At 56.7% G+C, this 19260-nt stretch overlaps 1 protein-coding gene across 1 annotated transcript in view; it reads left to right on the plus strand.

Annotated features, from left to right (window-relative positions):
- The window catches only part of LOC136023416 (chromodomain-helicase-DNA-binding protein 3-like), a 73909-nt gene that overhangs the window by 27720 nt on the left and 26929 nt on the right, over positions 1-19260 (plus strand). The window contains 8 exon segments of the mRNA XM_065697833.1: positions 1202-1339; positions 2681-2802; positions 4313-4486; positions 6565-6706; positions 7875-8006; positions 12092-12209; positions 15302-15426; positions 16512-16743. Coding sequence (XP_065553905.1) covers positions 1202-1339; positions 2681-2802; positions 4313-4486; positions 6565-6706; positions 7875-8006; positions 12092-12209; positions 15302-15426; positions 16512-16743 — 1183 coding nt within the window.

Below are 19260 nucleotides of genomic sequence, written 5' to 3' on the forward strand. Positions count from 1 at the left end.
GGGTTGTTGTGGGGCTGTTGCTGGGTGTTGTGGGGTTGTTGTGGGGCTGTTGCTGGGTGTTGTGGGGGTGTTGTTGGGGTGTTGCTGGGTGTTGTGGGGCTGTCACTGGGTGTTGGGGGCTGTTGTTGCGGGGCTGTGGCGGGGCTGTTGTGGGGCTGCAGTGGGGCTGTTGTGGGGCTGTTGTGGGGCTGTGGCGGGGCTGTTGTGGGGCTCTTGCGGAGCTGTTGTGGGGCTGTTGTGGGGCTGTGGCGGGGCTGTTGTGGGGCTGTGGCGGGGCTGTTGCGGGGCTGTTGTGGGGCTGTTGTGGGGCTGTTGTGGGGCTGCGGCGGGGCTGTTGTGGGGCTGTTGTGGGGCTGCGGCGGGGCTGCGGCGGGGCTGTTGTGGGGCTGTTGTGGGGCTGTGGCGGGGCTGTTGTGGGGCTGTTGTGGGGCTGTTGTGGGGCTGTTGTGGGGCTGTGGCGGGGCTGTGGCGGGGCTGTTGTGGGGCTGTTGTGGGGCTGCGGCGGGGCTGTTGTGGGGCTGTTGTGGGGCTGTTGTGGGGCTGTTGTGGGGCTGTTGTGGGGCTGTGGCGGGGCTGTTGTGGGGCTGTTGTGGGGCTGTGGCGGGGCTGTGGCGGGGCTGTTGTGGGGCTGTTGCGGGGCTGTTGTGGGGCTGTGGCGGGGCTGTTGTGGGGCTGTGGCGGGGCTGTTGTGGGGCTCTTGCGGAGCTGTTGTGGGGCTGTTGTGGGGCTGTGGCGGGGCTGTTGTGGGGCTGTGGCGGGGCTGTTGCGGGGCTGTTGTGGGGCTGTTGTGGGGCTGTGGCGGGGCTGTTGCGGGGCTGTTGTGGGGCTGTGGCGGGGCTGTTGTGGGGCTGTGGCGGGGCTGTTGTGGGGCTCTTGCGGAGCTGTTGTGGGGCTGTTGTGGGGCTGTGGCGGGGCTGTTGTGGGGCTGCGGCGGGGCTGTTGTGGGGCTGTTGTGGGGCTGCGGCGGGGCTGTTGTGGGGCTGCGGCGGGGCTGTTGCGGGGCTGCGGCGGGGCTGTTGTGGGGCTGTTGTGGGGCTGCGGCGGGGCTGTTGTGGGGCTGCGGCGGGGCTGTTGTGGGGCTGTGGCGGGGCTGTTGTGGGGCTGCGGCGGGGCTGTTGTGGGGCTGTTGTGGGGCTGTTGTGGGGCTGTTGTGGGGCTGTTGTGGGGCAGTCTCCGGCCGCTGCTGACGCGTGGGGCGCAGCGGGAGGCGCAGGTGAAGTTCCACGTCCTGCTCACCTCCTACGAGCTCATCACCATCGACCAGGCGGCGCTGGGCTCCATCCGCTGGGCCTGCCTCGTGGTGGACGAGGCCCATCGGCTCAAGAACAACCAGTCCAAGGTGGGCGCCCACAGCACGGGGCCGGGGGGCCCAGAGACCTGGGTCCCTATAGGGGGGGCACCCATAGACCCGGGTCTTTATAGTGGGGGCACCCTTAGGCCTGGGTCCCTATAGTGAAGGGCACCCAGAGACCTGGGGTCCTATGGTGGGGGCACCCATAGACCTGGGTTCCTTTGGTGGGGACACCCATAGACCTGAGGGGGACACCCATAGACCCGGGTCTTTATAGTGGGGGCACCCTTAGGCCTGGGTCCCTATAGTGAAGGGCACCCAGAGACCTGGGGTCCTATGGTGGGGGCACCCATAGACCTGGGTTCCTTTGGTGGGGACACCCATAGACCTGAGGGGGACACCCATAGACCCGGGTCTTTATAGTGGGGGCACCCTTAGGCCTGGGTCCCTATAGTGAAGGGCACCCAGAGACCTGGGGTCCTATGGTGGGGGCACCCATAGACATGGGTCCCTGTAGTGAGGAGCACCCATAGACCTGGGGTCCTATAGTGGGGGCACACATAGACCTGGGTCTTTATAGTGGGGGCACCCATAGACCTGGGTCCCTATGGTGGGGGCACCCATAGACCTGGGTCCCTATAGTGTTGGCACCCATAGACCTGGGTCCCTATGGTGGGGGCACCCATAGACCTGGGTCCCCGTAGTGGGGGCACCCATAGACCTGGGTCCCTACGGTGAGGGCACCCATAGACCTGGGTCCCTATAGTGAGGAGCACCCATAGACCTGGGTCCCTGTAGTGGGAGCACCCATAGACCGGGGTCCCTATAGTGAGGAGCACCCATAGACCTGGGTTCCTTTGGTGAGGGCACCCATAGACCTGGGTCCCTATAGTGGGGAGCACCCATAGACCTGGGTTCCTTTGGTGGGGACACCCATAGACCTGAGGGGGACACCCATAGACCCGGGTCTTTATAGTGGGGGCACCCTTAGGCCTGGGTTCCTATACTGGGGGCACCCATAGACCTGGGGTCCCTATAGTGGGAGCATCCATAGACCTGGGTCCCTATAGTGAGGGCACCCATAGACATGTGTTCCTTTGGTGGGGACACCCATAGACCTGAGGGGAGCACCCATAGACCTGAGGGGGGCACCCATAGACCTGAGGGGGGCACCCATAGACCTGAGGTGGGGCACCCATAGCCCTGGGTCCCTATGGGGGGAGCACCCAAACCTTGGCTGCACCATGGGGGGTGTGCAGATGCGTCTCTGGCTCCCATGCAGGGGCTTCTCTGGCCACTGCTCCTATGGGTGCCAGGATGGGGGGGGGGGGGGGGCTATGGGTGCTCTATGGGTGCTTCACCCATGGGTGCCCCCCCCCCCCCCCCCAGTTCTTCCGGGTGCTGAACGGGTACAAGATCGAGCACAAGCTGCTGCTGACGGGGACCCCGCTGCAGAACAACCTGGAGGAGCTCTTCCACCTCCTCAACTTCCTCACGCCCGAGCGCTTCAAGTATGGGTGCCCATGGGTGCCCATGGGTGCCTATGGGTGCCTATGGGTGCCCTGGGTTCCCTGTGCCCCCCCCCGCATCCCTCCGTATCCATCCCCATCCGCGGTCCCTCGTGGCCCTGCTGCTCCTGGGTCCCCCCTTTGCCCTGGTCCATCAGCGTCCCCTCATGGCCCTGTGGGTGCGCTGGGGGCCCCTCTGCTTCTGTGGGGTGCCCATGGGTCCCTTCTCCTTCTATGGGGTGCCTATGGGTCCCTCCCCTTCTATGGGGTGCCCATGGGTCCCTTCCCCTTCTATGGGGTGTCTGTATCCCCCTGTGACCCCTGGGGTCCCCTCTTCTCCTATGGAGTCCCCATGTCCCGGTCACCACCATCCCCACACCCCATGTCCCCACACCCCATAGCACCCCATTCTCACCCCACAGCACCCATTTCTCACCCCATAGCACCCCATTCTCACCCCATACCACCCATTTCTCACCCCATAGCACCCCGTTCTCACCCCACAGCACCCCTTCCTCACCCCATAGCACCCCGTTCTCACCCCATAGCACCCCTTTCTCACCTCATAGAACCCCATTCTCACCCCATAGCACCCCATTCTCACCCCATAGCACCCCATTCTCACTCCATACCACCCATTTGTCACCCCACAGCACCCCATTCTCACCCCACAGCACCCCTTTCTCACCCCATAGCACCACATTATCACCCCATAGCACCATTTCTCACCCCACAGCACCCCTCTCTCACCCCATAGCACCCCGTTCTCACCCCATAGCACCCCTTTCTCACCCCATAGCACCGCATTCTCACTCCATACCACCCATTTCTCACCCCATAGCACCCCATTCTCACCCCACAGCACCCCATTCTCACCCCATAGCACCCCTTTCTCACCTCATAGAACCCCATTCTCACCCCACAGCACCCCTCTCTCACCTCATAGAACCCCATTCTCACCCCATAGCACCCCATTCTCACCCCATAGCACCCCATTCTCACTCCATACCACCCATTTCTCACCCCACAGCACCCCATTCTCACCCCACAGCACCCCTTTCTCACCCCATAGCACCACATTATCACCCCATAGCACCATTTCTCACCCCACAGCACCCCTCTCTCACCCCATAGCACCCCGTTCTCACTCCATACCACCCATTTCTCACCCCATAGCACCCCATTCTCACCCCACAGCACCCCATTCTCACCCCATAGCACCCCTTTCTCACCTCATAGAACCCCATTCTCACCCCACAGCACCCCTTTCTCACCCCATAGCACCACATTATCACCCCACAGCACCCCATTCTCACCCCATAGCACCCCTTTCTCACCTCATAGAACCCCATTCTCACCCCACAGCACCCCTTTCTCACCCCATAGCACCACATTATCACCCCACAGCACCCCTTTCTCACCCCATAGCACCACATTATCACCCCATAGCACCCATTTCTCACCCCACAGCACCCCATTCTCACCCTGTAGCACCCCCTTGTCCCCCCTGCAGCAACCTGGAGGGCTTCCTGGAGGAGTTTGCCGACATCTCCAAGGAGGACCAGATCAAGAAGCTCCACGACCTGCTGGGCCCCCACATGCTGCGGCGCCTCAAGGCCGACGTCTTCAAGAACATGCCCGCCAAGACCGAGCTCATCGTCAGGGTGGAGCTGAGCCCCATGCAGAAGTAGGTGGCACCCACGGGCACCCATCAGAACCCATAGCACCCATAGGCACCCATCAGAGCCCATAGATACCCCTCAGAATCCATAGCACCCATAGTACCCATCAGAACCCATAGCACCCATTGGTACCCATCAGAACCCATAGCACACATAGGCACCCATCAGAACCCATAGCACCCATTGGTACCCATCAGAACCCATAGCACACATAGGTACCCATAAGAACCCATGGCACCCATAGGCACCCATCAGAACCCATGGCACCCATAGGTAGCCATGAGAACGCATAGCAACCGTTGGTACCCATCAGAACACATAGACACCCATAGGCACCCATCAGAACCCATAGCACCCATTGGTACCCATCAGAACCCATAGCACCAATAGATACCCATTAGAACCCATAGCAACCATAGGTACCCATCAGAACCCATAGACACCCATAGGCACCCATCAGAACCCATAGCACACATAGGTACCCATCAGAACCCATGACACCCATAGGCGTCCATCAGTACCCATAGCACCCATAGGTACCCATGAGAACGCATAGCACCCGTTGGTACCCATCAGAACCCGTATCACCCATAGGCACCCATCAGAACCCATAGCACCCATAGCACACATAGGTACCCATCAGAACCCACCGGCTCCATAGCACCCATATATGCCCATCAGAACCCACTGACACCCATCAGAGTGGATAGATACCCCATAGCATCCATGGGTGCCCCGTGACAGCCATTGATGTCAAGACCAAGCTCATGGTAAGGGTGGAGCTGAGCCCCATACAGAAGTAGGGGGCACCCCATAGCACCCATAGGTACCCATGAGAACCCATAGCACCCCTTGGTACTCATGAGAACCCATAGACACCCATAGCACCCATAGGTACCCATCAGAACCCATAGACACCCATAGGTACCCATCAGAACCCATAGACACCCATAGGCACCCATCAGAACCCATCAGAACCCATAGCACCCATAGGCACCCATCAGAACTGATAGACACCCATAGGCACCCATCAGAACCCATAGCACCCGTTGGTACCCATCAGAACCTATAGGCACCCATCAGAACCTATAGCACCCATTGGTACCCATCAGAACCCATAGCACCCATAGGCACCCGTCAGAACCCATAGCACCTGCTGGTACCCATCAGAACCCATAGACACCCATAGGCACCCATCAGAGCCCATAGCACCCACAGGCACCCATCAGAACCCATAGCACCTGCTGGTACCCATCAGAACCCATAGCACCCATAGGCACCCATCAGCACCCATAGATACAGCACAGCCCCATTGGGTGCTCTTGGGATGCTCCCGGCCCCATTCCCAGCAGCATTCCCATAGGAAGCACTCCACATCCATCCTTCCCATCCCCACTGGGGTCTCCCAGTGTTTCCAGCGCCCATCCCAGTGTCCCCAGTTGGGTACCACATCCCCATTGCGTTATCCAAGTGTTTCCAGCGCCCATCCCAGTGTCCCCAGTTGGGTCCCACATCCCCATTGCGTTATCCAAGTGTTTCCAGCGCCCATCCCAGTGTTCCCAGTTGGGTCCCACATCCCCATTGCGTTATCCAAGTGTTTCCAGCGCCCATCCCAGTGTCCCCAGTTGGGTACCACATCCCCATTGGGTTCTCCCAGTGTTTCCAGTGCCCCTCCCAGTGTCCCCAGTCGGGTCCCTGGCCCCACTGGGAGGCCCTGGGATGCCCCCGGTGCCATCCCAGCGGCATTCCCATAGGAAGCACTCCACATCCATCCTTCCCATCCCCATTGCGTTATCCCATTGTGACCAGCACCCATCCCAGTGTCCCCAGTTGGGTACCACATCCCCATTGGGTTGTCCCAGTGTTTCCAGCGCCCCTCCCAGTGTCCCCAGTTGGGTCCCACATCCCCATTGCGTTACCCAAGTGTTTCCAGTGCCCATCCCAGTGTCCCCAGTTGGGTCCCACATCCCCATTGGGTTCTCCCAGTGTTTCCAGCGCCCCTCCCAGTGTCCCCAGTCGGGTCCCTGGCCCCACTGGGAGGCCCTGGGATGCCCCCGGCGCCATCCCAGCGGCATTCCCTTAGGAAGTACTACAAGTACATCCTGACGCGGAACTTCGAGGCGCTCAACTCGCGGGGCGGAGGGAACCAGGTCTCGCTCCTCAACATCATGATGGACCTCAAGAAGTGCTGCAACCACCCCTACCTGTTCCCGGTGGCCGCCATGGTGGGACTGGGACCGCCGGGAATGCCGGGATGGGGGCGGCTGTGGGGCGCAGGGGGGGGGGGAGGCTGGGATAGGGGGAATGGGGAATGGGGTGTGGGGTGTGGGGTGTGGGGTGTGGGGAACGGGATACGGGATATGGGATATGGGGTATGGGGTATGGGGTATGGGGTATGGGGTATGGGGAATGGGATATGGGGTATGGGGTGTGGGGTGTGGGGTATGCGGTATGGGATATGGGGAATGGGATACGGGATATGGGGTATGGGGAATGGGATATGGGGTATGGGATATGGGGTATGGGGTATGGGGAATGGGATATGGGGTATGGGGAATGGGGAATGGGGTATGGGATATGGGGTATGGGGAATGGGGAATGGGATATGGGGAATGGGATATGGGGTGTGGGATACGGGGTATGGGGTGTGGGGTGTGGGGTATGGGTGTAGGATGTGGGGTATGGGATATGGGGTATAGGATATGGGGTATGGGATATGGGGTGTGGGGTGTGGGGTATGGAGACATGAAGGCTTCACCCTGGAGACCAATGGGAGGGACAGAGAGGGAAATGAGGCTATGGGGTGCTATAGGGTACTATGGGGAGCTCTAGCATCCTGTGGGGTGCTATAGGGTGCTATGGGGAGCTGTAGGGTTCTATGGGGTGCTGTGGGGAGCTTTGGGGAGCTGTGGGGTTCTGTGGGGAGCTATGGGGTGCTGTGGGGTTCTATGGGGTGCTTTGGGGAGCTATGGGGTTCTGTGGGGAGCTATGGGGTGAGATGGGGAGCTATGGGGAGCTATGGGGTTCTATGGGGTGCTGTGGGGTTCTGTGGGGTTCTATGGGGAGCTATGGGGTGCTGTGGGGTTCTGTGGGGTTCTATGGGGTGCTATGGGGAGCTATGGGGTGCTTTGGGGAGCTATGGGGAGCTATGGGGTTCTATGGGGTGCTATGGGGAGCTATGGGGAGCTATGGGGTGCTTTGGGGAGCTATGGGGAGCTATGGGGTTCTATGGGGAGCTATGGGGTTCTATGGGGTTCTATGGGGTGCTATGGGGAGCTATGGGGTGCTTTGGGGAGCTATGGGGTTCTATGGGGTGCTATGGGGTGCTATGGGGAGCTATGGGGTTCTATGGGGAGCTATGGGGAGCTATGGGGGTGCTGTCCCCGTCCGCAGGAGTCCCCGAAGCTGCCGAGCGGTGCCTACGAGGGGGGGGCGCTCATCAAGGCCTCGGGGAAGCTGCTGCTGCTCCAGAAGATGCTGCGGAAGCTCAAGGAGCAGAACCACCGCGTGCTCATCTTCTCCCAGGTGACACCCGGCGGCCCCACGGCTACCCTAGGGCATCTGCAGGTACCCCTTGGGTACCCCATAGCGCCTATGGGTACCCTATAGGTACCCTAGGGCATCTATAGATACCCTATAGGTACCCTATAGCACCTATAGATACCCTATAGGTACCCTAGGGCATCTGTAGGTACCCTATGGCTTCTGTAGATACCCTATAGGTACCTTATAGGATCTATGGGTAACCTATAGCATTTATAGGTACCCTGTAAGTACCCTATGGCATCTATAGATACCCTATAGGTACCTTACAGCATGTATAGATACCCTATGGGTACCCTATAGCATTTATAGGTACCCTATAGGTACCCTATGTCATCTATAGATACCCTATAGGTACCCTATAGCACCTATAGATACCCTATAGGTACCCTATAGCATTTATAGGTACCCTGTAGGTACCCTAGGGCATCTGTAGGTACCCTATAGGTACCCTATAGCATTTATAGGTACCCTATTGGTACCCTACAGCATCTATAGATACCCTATAGGTACCCTATGGCATCTATAGGTACCCTATAGGTACCGTATGGCATCTATAGATACCCTGTAGGTACCTTACAGCATCTATAGATACCCTATAGGTACGTTACAGTATCTGTAGATACCCTATGGGTACCCTATGACATCTATAGGTACCCTATGGCTTCTGTAGATACCCTATGGATACCTTATAGGGTCTATGGGTACTCTGTAGCATCTATAGATACCCTATATGTACCTTATAGGATCTATAGGTACCCTATAGCATCTATAGATACCTTATAGGATCTATGGGTAACCTATAGCATTTATAGGTACCCTGTAAGTACCCTATGGCATCTATAGATACCCTATAGGTACCTTACAGCATCTGTAGATACCCTATGGGTACCCTAGGGCATCTGTAGGTACCCTATGGCTTCTGTAGAAACCCTATAGATACCTTATAGGATCAGTGGGTACCCTATAGCATCTATAGATACCCCATAGGTACCCTATAGCATTTGTAGCTACCCTATATGTACCCTATGGCATCTATAGATACCCTATATGTACCTTACGGCATCTATAGATACCCTATGGGTACCCTATAGCATTTATAGGAACCCTGTAGGTACCCTGTGGCATCTATAGATACCCTATATGTACCCTATGGCATCTATAGATACTCTATAGGTACCTTATAGGATGTATCGATACCCTATAGATATCTTATAGCACCTATAGGTACCCTTTAGCATGTATAGGTATCTTATAGGTACTGTACAGCATCTATAGATACCCTATAGATATTTTATAGCACCTATAGGTATCCTATAGCATTTATAGATATCCTGTAGGTACACTATAGCATCTGTATATGTCTTATAGGTACCCTACAGCATCTATAGGTACCCTATAGGTACCTTATTGCATCTATAGATAACCCTATAGATACCTTATAGCATCTATAGGTACCCTATAGCATCTATAGATACAGGTACCCTACAACATGTATAGATACTCTATAGGTATCCTATTGCATCTATAGATACCCTATAGATACGTTGTAACATCTATAGGTACCCTATAACGTCTATTGATTTCTTATAGGCACCTTATAGCATCTGTAGATATCCTATAGATACCCTATAACATATATAAATATCTTATAGGTGCCCTATAGTATCTATAGATATCCTATAGATATTCTGTAGCACCTATAGATACCCTACAGATACCCTATAGCATCTATGGATACCCTATAGGTACTGTATAGCATCTATAGATACCCTATAGATACTGTATAGATACCCTGTGGATACCCTATAGCATTGTATAGCACCTATAGACACCCCCGTAGCACCACTGTGTGCTAATCTTCTCCCAGGTGACACCGATAGGCCCTGTAAGTACCCTATAGGTACCCTATAGCATCGATAGATATCCTATAGCATGTATAGATACTCTGTAGATAACCTATAGCATTTATAGATATTCTATGGCATCTATAGATACCCTATAGATACCTTATAGCATCTGTAGGTACCCTATAGCATCTATAGTTACCCTCTAGGTACTCTGTATCATCTATAGATACCCTATAGCATCTATAGATAACCTATTGATGCCCTATAGATACTGTATAGATATCCTATAGATACCCTATAACATCCGTATAGCACATATAGACACCGCCATAGCACCACCACGGGCTCATCTTCTCCCAGGCGACACCCACAGCACCTATAGACACTCATCTAGCACCCTATAGATATACCATAGCACCCAGAGACATCCGTAGTATCCAAAGACACCCTATAGACACCCCATAGACACCCAGCTATCCATAGACACCTGTAGCACCCTATAGCATCCACCAGCACCCATAGACACCCCTAGACACCCATAGATATCCATAGCATCCATGGACATCCATAGACACCCACAGCAACCTTTAGCACCCATAGAGACCTATAGCAACCTTTAGCATCCTTAGCACCCATAGAGACCTATAGCAGCTTTTAGCATCCATAGCACCTATAGATGCTCTTAGATACCCGTAGCATCCATAGACACCCATAGCAACCTATAGCATCCATAGCACCCATAGACATCCGTAGACACCCACAGCAACCTATAACATCCATAGCACCCATAGACACCCATAGACACCCATAGCAACCTATAGCATCCATAGCACCCATAGAGACCTATAGCAGCTTTTAGCATCCATAGCGTCCATGGACATCCATGGACACCCATAGCAGCCTTTAGCACCCATAGCACCCATAGATGCTCTTAGATACCCATAGCATCCATAGACACCCATAGGCACCCATAGCAATCTATAGCATCCGTAGCACCTATAGACATCTGTAGACACCCACAGCAACCTATAACATCCGTAGCACCCATAGACGCCCATAGCAACCTCTCGTACCCATAGCGCCCATAGACGTCCTTAGACACCCATAGCAACCTATTGTATCCATAGCACCCATAGATACCCATAGCAACCTTTAGCACCCATAGCACCTATAGACATCCATAGACACCCATAGCAACCTATAACATACATAGCACCCATAGACACCCATAGCAACCTCTCGCACCCGTAGCACCCATAGACATCCATAGCAACCTTTAGCACCCACAGCACCTATAGACATCCGTAGACACCCATAGCAACCTGTAACATCCATAGCACCCTTTATCATCCATAGCACCCATAGCAACCTTTAGCACCCATAGCACCTATAGACATTCATAGACACCCATAGCAACCTATAATATCCATAGCACCCATAGACACCCATAGAAACCTTTAGCACCCATAACACCCATAGCCATCCATAGACACCCAGAGCAGCCTATAGCTTCCATAGCACCCATAGAGACCTATAGCAGCTTTTAGCATCCATAGCATCCATGGACATCCATGGACACCCACAGCAACCTATAACATCCATAGCACCCATAGATGCTCTTAGATACCCATAGCATCCATAGACACCCATAGCAACCTATAGCATCCATAGCACCCATAGATGCTCTTAGATACCCATAGCATCCATAGACACCCATAGCAACCTATAGCATCCATAGCACCCATAGATGCTCTCAGATACCCATAGCATCCATAGACACCCATAGCAACCTATAGCACCCATAGATGCTCTCAGATACCCATAGCATCCATAGACACCCATAGCAACCTATAGCATCCATAGCACCCATAGATGCTCTTAGATACCCATAGCATCCATAGACACCCACAGCAACCTGTAGCACCCACAGCACCCATATACATCCATAGACACCCATAGCAACCTTTAGCACCCATAGCAACCTTTAGCACCCACAGCACCCATATACATCCGTAGACACCCATAGCAAACTTTAGCATCCATAGCACCCATAGAAGCACAAAGCAACCTTTAGCATCCATAGCACCTATAGCCATCCATAGACACCCACAGCAACCTATAACATCCATAGACACCCAGAGCAACCTGTAGCACCCATAGCCACCCCATAGCACCCAGTGCCCGCCCCAGTGCTCCCAGTGTAACCAGTGCCCGCAGATGACGAAGATGCTGGACCTGCTCGAGGACTTCCTGGACTATGAGGGCTACAAGTACGAGCGCATCGATGGCGGCATCACCGGCGCCCTGCGGCAGGAGGCCATCGACCGCTTCAACGGTAGCACCCAATGGGGGGCACCCATGGGTGGGGGGCACCCATAGGTAGGGGGGTAGCCAGTGGGTGTGGGTCACTATGGGGTAGTCAATGGTAGAGGTTGATTGGCATCAGGAGGCCATTGACTGCGTCAATGGTGGCACCCAGCATGGGGGCACCCATAGGTAGGGGGGTGGTCAATGGGTGTGGGTCACTATGGGGTAGTCAATGGTAGAGGTTGATTGGTATCAGGAGGCCGTTGACTGTGTCAATGGTGGCACCCATGGGTGGGGGGCACCCAAAGGTAGGGGGGTAGTCAATGGGTGTGGGTCACTAGGGCGGTAGTCAGTTGCATCAGGAGGCCATTGAGTGTGTCAGTGGTGGCACCCATGGGTGGGGGGCACCCATAGGAAGGGGGGTAGTCAATGGGTGTTGGTCACTATGGGGTAGTCAATGGTAGGGGTTGATTGGCATCAGGAGGCCATTGACTGCGTCAATGGTGGCACCCAGCATGGGGGCACCCATGGGTGGGGGGCACCCATAGGTAGGGGTGTAGTCAATAGGTGTGGGTCACTATGGGGTAGTCAATGGTAGTGGTTGATTGGCATCAGGAGGCCATTGAGTGCGTCAGTGGTGGCACCCATGGGTGGGGGGCACCCATAGGTAGGGGGGTAGTCAATGGGTATTGGTCACTATGGGGTAGTCAATGGTAGAGGTTGATTGGCATCAGGAGGCCGTTGACTGTGTCAATGGTGGCACCCATGGGTGGGGGGCACCCATAGGTAGGGGGGTAGTCAATAGGTGTTGGTCACTATGGGGTAGTCAATGGTAGTGGTTGATTGGCATCAGGAGGCCATTGAGTGCGTCAATGATAGCACCCATGGGTGGGGGGCACCCATAGGAAGGGGGGTAGTCAATAGGTGTGGGTCACTATGGGGTAGTCAATGGGAGGGGTTGATTGGCATCAGGAGGCCATTGACTGTGTCAATGGTGGCACCCAGTATGGGGGCACCCATGGGTGGGGGGCACCCATAGGTAAAGTGGTAGCCAATAGGTGTGGGTCACTATGGGGTAGTCAATGGTAGGGGTTGATTGCCATCAGGAGGCCATTGACTGCTTCAACAGTGGCACCCATGGGTGGGGGGCACCCATAGGTAGGGGGGTCACTATGGGGTAGGGGGCATTCAATGAGTGGGGGGGAAAAGGTGTTTGAGGGGACATAGAGGGTGGTGGGGGGCACCCTTGGGTGGGGAGACACAGGCTTGGGGGGAAGCATGGGGTGCTGTGGCCACTGATGCCAGGGGTTATGGGGTGCTATGGGGGGCTATAGGAGCTCTAGGGGGCTATAGGGAGTGCTGGGTGTGCTGATGCTGGAGGGGCAGTGCCAGGGGCTCTTGGGTGTCTGTGGGTGGCTATAGGGGTCCATGGGTGCTATAGGGGTCTGTGGGTGCTATAGGGGTCCATGGGTGCTATAGGGGTCTATGGGTGCTATAGGGGTCCATGGGTGCTATAGGGGTCTATATGTGCTATAGGGGTCCATGGGTGCTGCAGGGGTCTATGGGTGCTATAGGGGTCCATAGGTGCTATAGGGGTCTGTGGGTGCTATAGGGATCTATGGGTGCTATAGGGGTCTGTGGGTGCTATAGGGGTCTATGGGGGTCTGTAGGGGCCTATAGGGGGTGCTGTGGCCGCTGATGCCAGGGAGACAGCAGCAGGGGCTCTGGGGGTCTGTGGGGGTCTATAGGGGTCTATGGGTGCCATAGGGGTCTGTGGAGTGCTATAGGGGTCTGTGGGTGCTATAGGGGTCTATGGGTGCTATAGGGGTCTGTGGGGTGCTGTAGGTGTCTGTGGGGTGCTATAGGGGTCTACAGGTGCTGTAGGGGTCTACGGGTGCTATAGGGGTCTGTGGGATGCTATAGGGGTCTATGGGTGGTATAGGGGTCTGTGGGGTACTATAGAGGTCTACAGGTGCTGTAGGGGTCTGTGGGGTGCTATAGGGGTCTGTGGGATGCTATAGATGTCTGTGGGGTGCTATAGGGGTCTATGGGGTGCTGTAGGGGTCTGCGGGGTCTGTAGGGGCCTGTAGGGGGTGCTGTGGGCACTGGTGCTACAGGGGCAGCACCGGGGGCTCTGGGTGTCTGTGGGGGTCTGTAGGGGTCTATGGGTGCTATAGGGGTCTGTGAGGTGCTATAGGGGTCTGTCGGGGTCTATAAGGGTCTATGGGTGCTATAGGGGTCTATAGGGGTCTATGGGTGCTATAGGGTCTATGGGTACTGTAGGGGTCTATAGGGGTCTATGGGTACTATAGGGGTCTATAGGGGTCTATGGGTGCTATAGGGGTCTATGGGTGCCGTTGGGGTCTATGGGGTACTGTAGGGGTCTATGTGTGCTATAGGGGTCTATGGATACTATAGGGGTCTATGAGGGTCAATGGGTGCTTTAGTGGTCTATGGGTACTATAGGGGTCTATGGGTGCTATAGGGGTCTATGGGTACTGTAGGGGTCTATAGGGGTCTATGGGTACTATAGGGGTCTATAGGGGTCTATGGGTGCTATAGGGGTCTGTTGGGATCTATGGGGTGCTGTAGGGGTTTATAGGGGTCTATGGGGTTCTGTAGGGGTCTGCGGGGTCTGTAGGGGGTGCTGTGGGCACTGGTGCTACAGGGGCAGCACCGGGGGCTCTGGGTGTCTGTTGGGGTCTATAGGGGTCTGTGGGGTGCTATAGGGGTCTATGGGTACTATAGGGGTCTATGGGCGCTATAGGGGTCTATGGGTACTATAGGGGTCTATGGGCGCTATAGGGGTCTATGGGTACTATAGGGGTCTATGGGGGTCTATGGGTGCTTTAGGGGGTCTATGGGTGCTATAGGGGTCTATGGGGGTCTATGGGTGCTATAGGGGTCTATGGGTACTATAGGGGTCTATGGGGGTCTATGGGTGCTATAGGGGTCTGTGGGTGCTATAGGGGTCTATAGGGGTCTGTGGGGTGCTGTAGGGGTCTATAGGGGTCTATGGGTGCTATAGGGGTCTGTTGGGATCTATGGGGTGCTGTAGGGGTCTGCAGGGTCTATAGGGGCCTGTAGGGGGTGCTGTGGGCGCTGACGCCGGGGGGGCAGCGCCGGGGGCGCAGCAGTTCTGTTTCCTGCTCTCGACACGGGCCGGGGGCCTCGGCATCAACCTGGCGACCGCCGACACCGTCGTCATCTTCGACTCCGACTGGAACCCCCACAACGACATCCAGGTCCTGAGCCCCCCCGCGCCCCATAGCACCCCCACGAGACACCCGGGGTGCCCGGCGCCCGCCTGGTCCCCGTATCCCATGTCCTGGATCACATACCCCATACCCCCTATCCCATACCCCATATCCCACATCCTATATCCCATATCTCACACCCCACACTCCATACCCTACATCCCATACCACATACCCCATATCCCATACCCCATATCCCATATATCGCATACCCCACATCCCATACCCCATATCCCGCATCCCATACCCCATATCCCACGTCCCATACCCCATATCCCATGCCCAATACCCCATATCCTATATCCCATACTCCACACCCCCTATCCCATACCCCATATCCCACATCCTATATCCCATATCTCACACCCCACACCCCATACCCCACATCCCATACCTCATATCCCATATATCGCATACCCCACATTCCATATCCCATATCCCATACCCCATATCCCATATATCCCATACCCCCTATCCTATACCCGATATCCCACACCCTATATCCATTATCTCACACCCCACACTCCATACCCCACATCCCATACCCCATACCCCATACCCCATATCCCATATATCGCATACCCCACATCCCATATCCCATGTCCCATACCCCATATCCTATACCCCATACCCCATATCCCATACCCCACATCCCTTATCCCACATCTGATATCCCACATCCCATACCGCATACCCCATATCCCATACCCCATATCCCATATATCGCATAGCCCACATCCCATACCCCATATCCCATATATCCCATTCCCCATACCCCATACCCCATATCCCATACTGCATACCTGATGTCCCATACCCCATATCCTGCATCCCATACCCCATATCCCGCATCCCATACCCCATACCCCACACCCCCTATCCCACACCCCATACCCCATATCCCAAAGTCCACATCCCACACCCCATATCCCATATCCCACACCCCATACCCTGTATCCCACACCCCACACCCCATATCCCATATCCCACACCCCCCACCCCACACCCCACACCCCATACCCCCTATCCCACCCCCCCCCCGCCCCCTCCCATCTCGGCCGCGCTCCCCGCAGGCGTTCAGCCGCGCGCACCGCATCGGCCAGGCCAACAAGGTGATGATCTACCGGTTCGTGACGCGCGCGTCGGTGGAGGAGCGCATCACGCAGGTGGCCAAGCGCAAGATGATGCTCACGCACCTCGTGGTGCGCCCGGGGCTGGGCTCCAAGGCCGGCTCCATGTCCAAGCAGGAGCTCGACGACATCCTCAAGTTCGGCACCGAGGAGCTCTTCAAGGATGAGAATGAGGGTGAGGGTCCGGGGGGGGGACATGGGGGGGACATGGGGGTCACAATGGGACGTGGGGGTCATGGGGGGACATGGGGGTCACAATGGGACATGGGGTAATGGGGGGACATGGGGGTCACAATGGGACGTGGGGGTCATGGGGGGAGATGGGGGGAGATGGGGGTCACAATGGGACGTGGGGGTCATGGGGGGACATGGGGGTCACAATGGGACGTGGGGGTCATGGGGGAAGATGGGGGTCACAATGGGTCATGGGGTAATGGGGGAGACATGGGGGTCACAATGGGACGTGGGGGTCATGGGGGGACATGGGGGTCACAATGGGACGTGGGGGTCATGGGGGGAGATGGGGGTCACAATGGGACGTGGGGGTCACAATGGGACGTGGGGGTCATGGGGGGACATGGGGGTCAAAATGGGTCATGGGGTAATGGGGGGACATGGGGGTCACAATGGGACGTGGGGGTCATGGGGGAAGATGGGGGTCACAATGGGTCATGGGGTAATGGGGGGACATGGGGGTCACAATGGGACGTGGGGGTCATGGGGGTCACAATGGGTCATGGGGTAATGGGGGGACATGGGGGTCACAATGGGACATGGGGGTCACAATGGGACGTGGGGGTCATGGGGGGAGATGGGGGGAGATGGGGGTCACAATGGGACGTGGGGGTCATGGGGGGACATGGGGGTCACAATGGGACGTGGGGGTCATGGGGGGGACATGGGGGTCACAATGGGACGTGGGGGAGATGGGGGTCACAATGGGACGTGGGGGTCATGGGGGGACATGGGGGTCACAATGGGATGTGGGGGTCATGGGGGGACATGGGGGTCACAATGGGACGGTGGGGTCATGGGGGGAGATGGGGGAGGTGGGGGTCATGGGAGGGAATGGGGGTCATGGGGGGAGATGGGGGCACATGGGGTCATGGGGGGAGATGGGTGTCAGGGGAGGGGATGGGGTCATGGGGGAGATGGGGGTCATGGGGTAATGGGGGCACATGGGGGTCACAATGGGACGTGGGGGTCACAATGGGACATGGGGTCTTGGGGGGAGATGGGGGTCATGGGGGGTGATGGGACATGGGGGTCACAATGGGACATGGGGTCTTGGGGGAGATGGGGGTCACAATGAGACATAGGGTCATGGGGGGAGATGGGGGTCATGAGAGGGGATGGGGTCATGGGAGGGGATGGGGGTCACAATGGGACATGGGGGGAGATGGGGGACATGGGGGTCGCAATGGGATGTGGGGGTCATGGGGGGAGATGGGGTTCATGGGGGAGATGGGAGGGCATGGGGTCATGGGACGGGATGGGGTCATGGGGGGAGATGGGGGGACATGGGGTAATGGGGGGACATGGGGGTCACAATGGGACGTGGGGGTCACAATGGGACATGGGGTCATGGGGGGAGATGGGGGTCATGGGGGGAGATGGGGGTCACAATGGGACGTGGGGGTCATGGGGGGAGATGGGGGTCATGGGAGGGGATGGGGGGACATGGGGGTCAGAATGGGACGTGGGGGTCATGGGGGGAGATGGGGTCATGGAAGGGGATGGGGTCATGGGAGGGCATGGGGGCACATGGGGTCATGGGGGGAGATGGGGGTCACAATGGGTCATGGAGGTCACAATGGGATATGGGGGTCACAATGGGTCATGGAGGTCACAGTGGGACATGGGGGTCACAATGGGATACGGGGGTCACAATGGGGCATGGGGGTCATGGGGGGACATGGGGGTCACAATGGGATAAAGGGGTCACAATGGGATATGGGGGTCACAGTGGGGTAGGGGGTCACAATGGGACGTGGGGGTCATGGGAGATGGGGGTCATGGGGGGAAATGGGGGTCACAATGGGATACAGGGGTCACAATGGGTCAGGAAGGTCATGGGGAATGGAGGTCATGATGGGACATGGGGGTCACGGTGGGACATGGGGGTCACAATGGGACATGGGGGTCACGGTGGGACATGGGGGTCACGGTGGGACATGGGGGTCACGGTGGGACCGTTTTGGGCCATCTGTGGCTTCCTGAGTCCCTGTTGGACCATGCTGGGCCATTGGCGCATGCCGAGGCCATGGTGGCCACGTTGGATCATACCATGGCCACGTTTGGCCACGCCAAGGCCATGTTGGACTGTGTTGACCCATGCTCAGGCCATGTTGGCCAACGTTGGCCCAGGATAAGGCCACATTAGCCCATGTTGGCCCATGCTAAGGCCATGTTGGCCAACACTGGCCCAGGGTAAGGCCACATTAGCCCATGTTGGCCCATGCTAAGGCCATGTTGGCCCACATTGGCCCACACTAAGGCCACATTAGCCCATGCTGGCCCATGCTCAGGCCATGTTGGCCAACATTGGCCCATGCTAAGGCCACATTAGCCCTTGTTGGCCCATGCTAAGGCCATGTTGGCCAGCACTGGCCCAGGGTAAGGCCACATTAGCCCATGTCGGCCCATGCTAAGGCCATGTCGGCCAACAGTGGTACAGACAAAGGCAACACTG

The sequence above is a fragment of the Lathamus discolor genome, chromosome 18, assembly GCF_037157495.1.
Source record: "Lathamus discolor isolate bLatDis1 chromosome 18, bLatDis1.hap1, whole genome shotgun sequence".
NCBI classification, from domain to species: Eukaryota; Metazoa; Chordata; class Aves; order Psittaciformes; family Psittacidae; genus Lathamus; species Lathamus discolor.